General features: G+C 38.6%; 1 protein-coding gene across 1 annotated transcript in view; it reads left to right on the top strand.

Annotated features, from left to right (window-relative positions):
- Window positions 1-10000, top strand: part of LOC139421712 (protein kinase C beta type-like) — a 143944-nt gene that overhangs the window by 45486 nt on the left and 88458 nt on the right. The window contains exon 3 of the mRNA XM_071172826.1: window positions 294-376. Within this exon, the coding sequence (XP_071028927.1) occupies window positions 294-376 (83 nt within the window). The remainder of the gene's footprint in view (window positions 1-293; window positions 377-10000) is intronic.

The raw sequence follows: 10000 nt of genomic DNA on the forward strand, positions 1-10000 counted from the left end.
GCCAAATTGAGCTTTTTTGAAATCAACGAAGCATGAGAAGACTTTGCCTTTGTTTTGGTTTGTTTGTTTGTCATTAGGGTGTGCAGGGTGAATATGTGGTCTGTATGTTACATTTGCTCAGTACATTGTTTTCATTGAGGAAATGTACGAGTCTGCTGTTAATGATAATGCAGAGGATTTTCCCAAGGTTACTGATGACGCATCTCTCTCTCTCTCTCTCTCTCTCTCTCTCGCTCTCTCTCTCTCTCTCTCTCTCTCTCTCTCTCTCTCTCTCTCTCTCTCCATCTTTCTAGTGTGCTGTTTTGTGGTCCATAAGCGGTGCCATGAGTTCGTCACCTTCCAGTGTCCTGGTGCAGATAAGGGGCCTGATTCAGACGTGAGTATAAAACCCTCTGTGTGTGTCTGTGTGTGTCTGTGTCTGTGTGTGATTTCCTGGGTTGGTCAATTTGTGCATCCATCTCTGCCTTTTTTGTCAGAGACCCACACATTCACTCACTCACACATACTCACACACACTACCTACCCTGGGGATACTCCCCAATCCCTCCCAGAGACACTCTGAAGGCCCTTCAGTACCCTTCTCGGGAGTACCCTTTTCATGAGTTCCCCTTTCATGAGTTCCCCTTTCATGAGTTCCCCTTTCATGAGTTCCCCTTTCATGAGTACCCTTTTCAGGATTACCCTTTTCAGGATTACCCTTCCCAGGAGTACCCTTCCCAGGAGTACCCTTCCCAGGAGTACCCTTCCCAGGAGTACCCTTCTCAGGAGTACCCTTCTCAGGAGTACCCTTCCCAGGAGTACCCTTCTCAAGAAGTACCCTTCTCAAGAAGGTGCCTAATTTGTGCTCTTTCTACCTGGGACACTTCTCCTCCCAGGACTCAACCCTTTAGTCCTTTAGTCCTTCAGCTTGGTATTCCCAGGTTCTGAACCACCGGGGGCTGGTAAAGGGGTTGAACACTGATCTGTTGGGCCCGGAGTGTCTGTACAGCTTGGTGTTCACCAGGTTCTGAACCACTGGGGGCTGGTAAAGGGGTTGAACCCTGATCTGTTTGGCCCGGAGTGTCTGTCCAGCTTGGTATTCCCAGGTTCTGAACCACTGGGGGCTGGTAAAGGGGTTGAACCCTGATCTGTTGGGCCCGGAGTGTCTGTCCAGCTTGGTGGTTCACCAGGTTCACCAGGTTCTGAACCACTGGGGGCTGGTAAAGGGGTTGAGCCCTGATCTGCCTCTTTCAAATTGTCATAGTTATTGGCCTCTATTGTCTTCGGATCCTGACAGGCTTTTCACATCTCTCTTGTAAGATAGGGGGCTAGAATTTCAAGGCCTCTGGGTCATCACCGTCAGTACTTTTAAGTGACCTGACAAGCAGCTGCTTCAGCTGGTCCCCTTTGAGCTTCCAGGGAAAACCTTGTGAGGCTCTACCGTGGTAATTGGAGGTCTGTTGGCTGACTCCATGAAGATCTAGGAGTTGTCCAATCATAGTTTTCCAAGTTTCCAACTCCGGGATTTGACACGGTTGCGAAAAAAAATAATAAATGTGTGGGGGAAAAAAAAAGGCAGTGATTTACTCAGATTCCCGAATTCTCCACCGAATGTCAGGAAAAGTATTGGCTGTTCCCCGACTACACGAGCAACAATGAGAACAACACAACAGCAAGAGTTTCACCTTTCAAGATGCTTTTAGTCTCTCTTGCTTTAAGATTTTTTTTTAGTGTCTCTTGGAGTTTTTCAGTCCACAAAGCCGTTCAGGCAAAAGAGAGAGTTAAAATATGGCGGCCATCTTGCATTGGCGTCGGTGTGGCTTCACTGGCAGAGTCCGCAACTCTCCTTCTGAGCAGGTTCGTTGGAGAGAGCAGGCTGTGTCTACACAGGTGTGGTTCCTGAGTTAATTAAGCAATTATACATTTTACCTTGATTTAAACGAGGCAAGTCAGTTTAAAAACGAATTCTTATTTTACAATGACGGCCTACCTAGGAACAGTGGGTTAACTGCCTTGTTCATGGGGCAGAACGACAGATTTTTAAGTTGTCAGCTTTGTGATTCAAGTCCAACGCTCTAACCGCTAGGCTACCTACCTCCTCTACCTTATTAAGACACTGTGTTGGTGTTTCCTTTATTCTGGTAGTTACCTGGTGACCCAACGCCTTATTAAAACACTATGTTGGTGTTTCCTTTATTCTGCCAGTTACCTGGTGGTTGGTGGAGGCCCAACGCCTTATTAAGACACTATGTTGGTGTTTCCTTTATTCTGCCAGTTACCTGGAGGCCCAACGCCTTATTAAGACACTATGTTGGTGTTTCCTTTATTCTGCCAGTTACCTGGAGGCCCAACGCCTTATTAAGACACTATGTTGGTGTTTCCTTTATTCTGCCAGTTACCTGGTGGTTGGTGGAGGCCCAACGCCTTATTAAGACACTATGTTGGTGTTTCCTTTATTCTGGCAGTTACCTGTATATTAAAAGAGAAGGGTGAAGTTTCTATGGTGTCTATAATAGAACTAGGTTAATGAGTCTTGTTACCGTCGGGATGGACAGACTATAATGAGACCTATATATTTTCCTCTCTGTGTGTCAGAACAGGAGAATTAACAGACTGAGATCTATGTATAGATAAACAGTTCCCTCTGAGCACTGATCTAGAACCTGTTATTCTCCACTGAGAGCCTCACCTTCACCTCAGTGCTCAGAGATAACATCTGGCCCCGGACCTGTGACTAAGGGGAACAGTAACTACCTGTGATTATGTCTACTACTACACTAGGAAACAATATGAACAATTATGAAAAATGATATCACACTAATTATCGTGATAGCTTTATGAAAGGCACGGAGCGAGGAGGAAGAGAGAGATATGGTGAGAGTGAGAGAGAGATGGGGGGGGAGAGAGAGATATTGAGAGAGAGAGGTAGAGAGAGAGAGAGAGAGAGAGAGAGAGAGAGATGAGGATAGAGAGAGAGAGAGAGAGATGAGGATAGAGAGAGAGAATATGTGGCTAACAAGTGGGAGTATCCACATAGAGAGGTTTAGAAGTGTGTCTCACTCTTTCTCTCTCTCTCTGTCGTTCATACATGTCACAAATCATCCTGGTATGATGGAGAGGTGGTGTATGCTGATTGGTTGTTGTCTCTCTGTTACCCGCGGCAACATCTCTCCCCCAAATTTGATTCTATATTCTCCCTCTGCCCCTCCCCCCATCAACGCCCCCACAAACACACACACACACACACACACACACACACACACACACACACACCGCACCCACTCAAACCCAATCAAAGCACATAAAAAAACTCTCCCCCTCTGTCTTTGTCTTTCTCCCCCCTCTCTCTCTCTCTCCCAATCGCTTCCTTGATCTCTTTGTTTCCCTATTTCTCTCTCTCTCTCTCTCCCTCTCTCTTTCAATCTCTCTCCCCATCTCTCTCTCTCTCTCTCTCTCTCTCTCTCTCTCTCTCTCTCTCTCTTTCAATCTCTCTCCCCATCTCTCTCTCTCTCTCTCTCTCTCTCTCTCTCTCCCTCTCTCTTTCAATCTCTCTCCCCATCTCTCTCTCTCTTTCAATCTCTCTTCCCATCTCTCTCTCCCTGGCTATCAATCTCTCTCCCATCTCTCTCTCTCTCTTGCTATCAATCTATCCCCCCATCTCTCTCTCTTGCTTTCAATCTCTCCATCTCTCTCCATGTCTCTCTCTCTCTATTTCTCTCTCTGTCTCACAACCGGATCGTGATAGGGAGTCCCATAATGCACAATTGGCCCAGTGTCGTCCGGGTTAGGGGAGGGTTTAGGGCTGTCATTGTAAAATAAGAATATGTTCTTGACTTACTTGCCTAGTTAATAAATAAAAGTTAAATGAAATAAAATTGTAAAAAAGTCTCTCTCCCCACCTCTCTCACGACACATTGAATGATTTTCATGAATTAGCTGATATATTGGACCAATATGTTGTGGTCTGTTGTTCCTTCTTCTCTGTGAACTTTGTCAATAATTCCCTCGACAGTGTATTCAGAAAGTATTCAGACCCCTTGACTTTTTTTCAAAAATTTTGTTACGTAACAGTCTTATTCTAATATTGATTAAATCGTTTTTTCCCCCCTTCATCAATCTACACACACTACTCCATAATGACATCACAATACCCCATAATGACATCACAATACCCCATAATGACATCACAATATCCCATAATGACATCACACTACCCCATAATGACATCACAATACTCCATAATGACAAAGCAAAAACATGTTTTTAGAAATGTTTGCAAATTTATTCAAAATAAAAGCTGAAATATCACATTTCCATAAGTATTCAAACCCTTTACTCAGTACTTTGTTGAAGCACCTTTGGCAGCGATTACAACCTCGAGTCTTCTTGGGTATGATGCTACAAGCTTGGCACACCTGTATTTGGGGAGTTTCTCCCATTCTTCTCTGCAGATCCTCTCAAGCTCTGTCAGGTTGGATGGGGAGCTTCGCTGCACAGCTATTTTCAGGTCTCTCCAGAGATGATCGATTGGGTTCAAGTCCGGACTCTGGCTGGGCCACTCAAAGACGTTCAGAGACTTGTCATCACCTCTCTATATTGTTCTGGTCTGTTCTCCTGATCATCTACTGTCATCAACCCTCTATATTGTTCTGGTCTGTTCTCCTGATCATCTACTGTCGTCACCTCTCTATACTGTTCTGGTGAAGAGAAAAGAGCGTCAGAAAGGTTGTCTCGTCCTTGCACAAACAGAAACACGGATGTGTCCGTGAGTCTGTAGGTTTAAAACCCTGATAATGGAACAGCCTTTGGGAGACTAATATATAATATAATATCATGTATCTAGTATCATTCCCAATTCTGATAATGGAACAGCCTTTGGGAGACTAATATATAATATAATATCATGTATCTAGTATCATTCCCAACCCTGATAATGGAACAGCCTTTGGGAGACTAATATATAATATAATATCATGTATCTAGTATCATTCCCAATTCTGATAACGGAACAGCCTTTGGGAGACTAATATATAATATAATATCATGTATCTAGTATCATTCCCAATTCTGATAACGGAACAGCCTTTGGGAGACTAATATATAATATAATATCATGTATCTAGTATCATTCCCAACCCTGATAATGGAACAGCCTTTGGGAGACTAATATATAATATAATATCATGTATCTAGTATCATTCCCAACCCTGATAATGGAACAGCCTTTGGGAGACTAATATATAATATAATATCATGTATCTAGTATCATTCCCAACCCTGATAATGGAACAGCTTTTGGGAGACTAATATATAATATAATATCATGTATCTAGTATCATTCCCAACCCTGATAACGGAACAGCCTTTGGGAGACTAATATATAATATAATATCATGTATCTAGTATCATTCCCAACCCTGATAACGGAACAGCCTTTGGGAGACTAATATATAATATAATATCATGTATCTAGTATCATTCCCAACCCTGATAATGGAACAGCCTTTGGGAGACTAATATATAATATAATATCATGTATCTAGTATCATTCCCAATTCTGATAATGGAACAGCCTTTGGGAGACTAATATATAATATAATATCATGTATCTAGTATCATTCCCAACCCTGATAATGGAACAGCCTTTGGGAGACTAATATATAATATAATATCATGTATCGAGTATCATTCCCAACCCTGATAACGGAACAGCCTTTGGGAGACGTAATATAATGTATCTAGTATCATTCCCAACCCTGATAACGGAACAGCCTTTGGGAGACGTAATATAATGTATCTAGTATCATTCCCAACCCTGATAATGGAACAGCCTTTGGGAGACTAATATATAATATAATATAATGTATCTAGTATCATTCCCAATTCTGATAATGGAACAGCCTTTGGGAGACTAATATATAATATAATATCATGTATCTAGTATCATTCCCAACCCTGATAATGGAACAGCCTTTGGGAGACTCATATATAATATAATATCATGTATCTAGTATCATTCCCAACCCTGATAATGGAACAGCCTTTGGGAGACTAATATATAATATAATATCATGTATCGAGTATCATTCCCAACCCTGATAATGGAACAGCCTTTGGGAGACTAATATATAATATAATATCATGTATCGAGTATCATTCCCAATTCTGATAATGGAACAGCCTTTGGGAGACTAATATATAATATAATATCATGTATCGAGTATCATTCCCAATTCTGATAATGGAACAGCCTTTGGGAGACTAATATATAATATAATATCATGTATCGAGTATCATTCCCAATTCTGATAATGGAACAGCCTTTGGGAGACTAATATATAATATAATATCATGTATCGAGTATCATTCCCAATTCTGATAATGGAACAGCCTTTGGGAGACTAATATATAATATAATATCATGTATCTAGTATCATTCCCAACCCTGATAATGGAACAGCCTTTGGGAGACTAATATATAATATAATATCATGTATCTAGTATCATTCCCAATTCTGATAATGGAACAGCCTTTGGGAGACTAATATATAATATAATATCATGTATCTAGTATCATTCCCAACCCTGATAATGGAACAGCCTTTGGGAGACTAATATATAATATAATATCATGTATCGAGTATCATTCCCAACCCTGATAACGGAACAGCCTTTGGGAGACGTAATATAATGTATCTAGTATCATTCCCAACCCTGATAACGGAACAGCCTTTGGGAGACGTAATATAATGTATCTAGTATCATTCCCAACCCTGATAATGGAACAGCCTTTGGGAGACTAATATATAATATAATATCATGTATCTAGTATCATTCCCAACCCTGATAATGGAACAGCCTTTGGGAGACTAATATATAATATAATATCATGTATCGAGTATCATTCCCAATTCTGATAATGGAACAGCCTTTGGGAGACTAATATATAATATAATATCATGTATCGAGTATCATTCCCAATTCTGATAATGGAACAGCCTTTGGGAGACTAATATATAATATAATATCATGTATCGAGTATCATTCCCAATTCTGATAATGGAACAGCCTTTGGGAGACTAATATATAATATAATATCATGTATCGAGTATCATTCCCAATTCTGATAATGGAACAGCCTTTGGGAGACTAATATATAATATAATATCATGTATCTAGTATCATTCCCAACCCTGATAATGGAACAGCCTTTGGGAGACTAATATATAATATAATATCATGTATCTAGTATCATTCCCAACCCTGATAATGGAACAGCCTTTGGGAGACTAATATATAATATAATATCATGTATCGAGTATCATTCCCAACCCTGATAATGGAACAGCCTTTGGGAGACTAATATATAATATAATATCATGTATCGAGTATCATTCCCAATTCTGATAATGGAACAGCCTTTGGGAGACTAATATATAATATAATATCATGTATCGAGTATCATTCCCAATTCTGATAATGGAACAGCCTTTGGGAGACTAATATATAATATAATATCATGTATCGAGTATCATTCCCAATTCTGATAATGGAACAGCCTTTGGGAGACTAATATATAATATAATATCATGTATCGAGTATCATTCCCAATTCTGATAATGGAACAGCCTTTGGGAGACTAATATATAATATAATATCATGTATCTAGTATCATTCCCAACCCTGATAATGGAACAGCCTTTGGGAGACTAATATATAATATAATATCATGTATCTAGTATCATTCCCAATTCTGATAATGGAACAGCCTTTGGGAGACTAATATATAATATAATATCATGTATCTAGTATCATTCCCAACCCTGATAATGGAACAGCCTTTGGGAGACTAATATATAATATAATATCATGTATCGAGTATCATTCCCAACCCTGATAACGGAACAGCCTTTGGGAGACGTAATATAATGTATCTAGTATCATTCCCAACCCTGATAACGGAACAGCCTTTGGGAGACGTAATATAATGTATCTAGTATCATTCCCAACCCTGATAATGGAACAGCCTTTGGGAGACTAATATATAATATAATATCATGTATCTAGTATCATTCCCAATTCTGATAATGGAACAGCCTTTGGGAGACTAATATATAATATAATATCATGTATCTAGTATCATTCCCAACCCTGATAATGGAACAGCCTTTGGGAGACTAATATATAATATAATATCATGTATCTAGTATCATTCCCAACCCTGATAATGGAACAGCCTTTGGGAGACTAATATATAATATAATATCATGTATCGAGTATCATTCCCAACCCTGATAATGGAACAGCCTTTGGGAGACTAATATATAATATAATATCATGTATCGAGTATCATTCCCAATTCTGATAATGGAACAGCCTTTGGGAGACTAATATATAATATAATATCATGTATCGAGTATCATTCCCAATTCTGATAATGGAACAGCCTTTGGGAGACTAATATATAATATAATATCATGTATCGAGTATCATTCCCAATTCTGATAATGGAACAGCCTTTGGGAGACTAATATATAATATAATATCATGTATCGAGTATCATTCCCAATTCTGATAATGGAACAGCCTTTGGGAGACTAATATATAATATAATATCATGTATCTAGTATCATTCCCAACCCTGATAATGGAACAGCCTTTGGGAGACTAATATATAATATAATATCATGTATCGAGTATCATTCCCAACCCTGATAATGGAACAGCCTTTGGGAGACTAATATATAATATAATATCATGTATCGAGTATCATTCCCAATTCTGATAATGGAACAGCCTTTGGGAGACTAATATATAATATAATATCATGTATCGAGTATCATTCCCAATTCTGATAATGGAACAGCCTTTGGGAGACTAATATATAATATAATATCATGTATCGAGTATCATTCCCAATTCTGATAATGGAACAGCCTTTGGGAGACTAATATATAATATAATATCATGTATCGAGTATCATTCCCAATTCTGATAATGGAACAGCCTTTGGGAGACTAATATATAATATAATATCATGTATCGAGTATCATTCCCAATTCTGATAACGGAACAGCCTTTGGGAGACTAATATATAATATAATATCATGTATCGAGTATCATTCCCAATTCTGATAATGGAACAGCCTTTGGGAGACTAATATATAATATAATATCATGTATCGAGTATCATTCCCAATTCTGATAACGGAACAGCCTTTGGGAGACTAATATATAATATAATATCATGTATCTAGTATCATTCCCAATTCTGATAATGGAACAGCCTTTGGGAGACTAATATATAATATAATATAATGTATCTAGTATCATTCCCAATTCTGATAATGGAACAGCCTTTGGGAGACTAATATATAATATAATATCATGTATCTAGTATCATTCCCAATTCTGATAATGGAACAGCCTTTGGGAGACTAATATATAATATAATATCATGTATCTAGTATCATTCCCAATTCTGATAATGGAACAGCCTTTGGGAGACTAATATATAATATAATATCATGTATCTAGTATCATTCCCAATTCTGATAATGGAACAGCCTTTGGGAGACTAATATATAATATAATATCATGTATCTAGTATCATTCCCAACCCTGATAATGGAACAGCCTTTGGGAGACTAATATATAATATAATATCATGTATCTAGTATCATTCCCAACCCTGATAATGGAACAGCCTTTGGGAGACTAATATATAATATAATATCATGTATCTAGTATCATTCCCAACCCTGATAATGGAACAGCCTTTGGGAGACTAATATATAATATAATATCATGTATCTAGTATCATTCCCAATTCTGATAACGGAACAGCCTTTGGGAGACTAATATATAATATAATATCATGTATCTAGTATCATTCCCAACCCTGATAATGGAACAGCCTTTGGGAGACTAATATATAATATAATATAATGTATCGAGTATCATTCCCAATTCTGATAACGGAACAGCCTTTGGGAGACTAATATATAATATAATATCATGT

The sequence above is a fragment of the Oncorhynchus clarkii genome, chromosome 12 (assembly GCF_045791955.1).
Source record: "Oncorhynchus clarkii lewisi isolate Uvic-CL-2024 chromosome 12, UVic_Ocla_1.0, whole genome shotgun sequence".
NCBI lineage: Eukaryota > Metazoa > Chordata > Actinopteri > Salmoniformes > Salmonidae > Oncorhynchus > Oncorhynchus clarkii.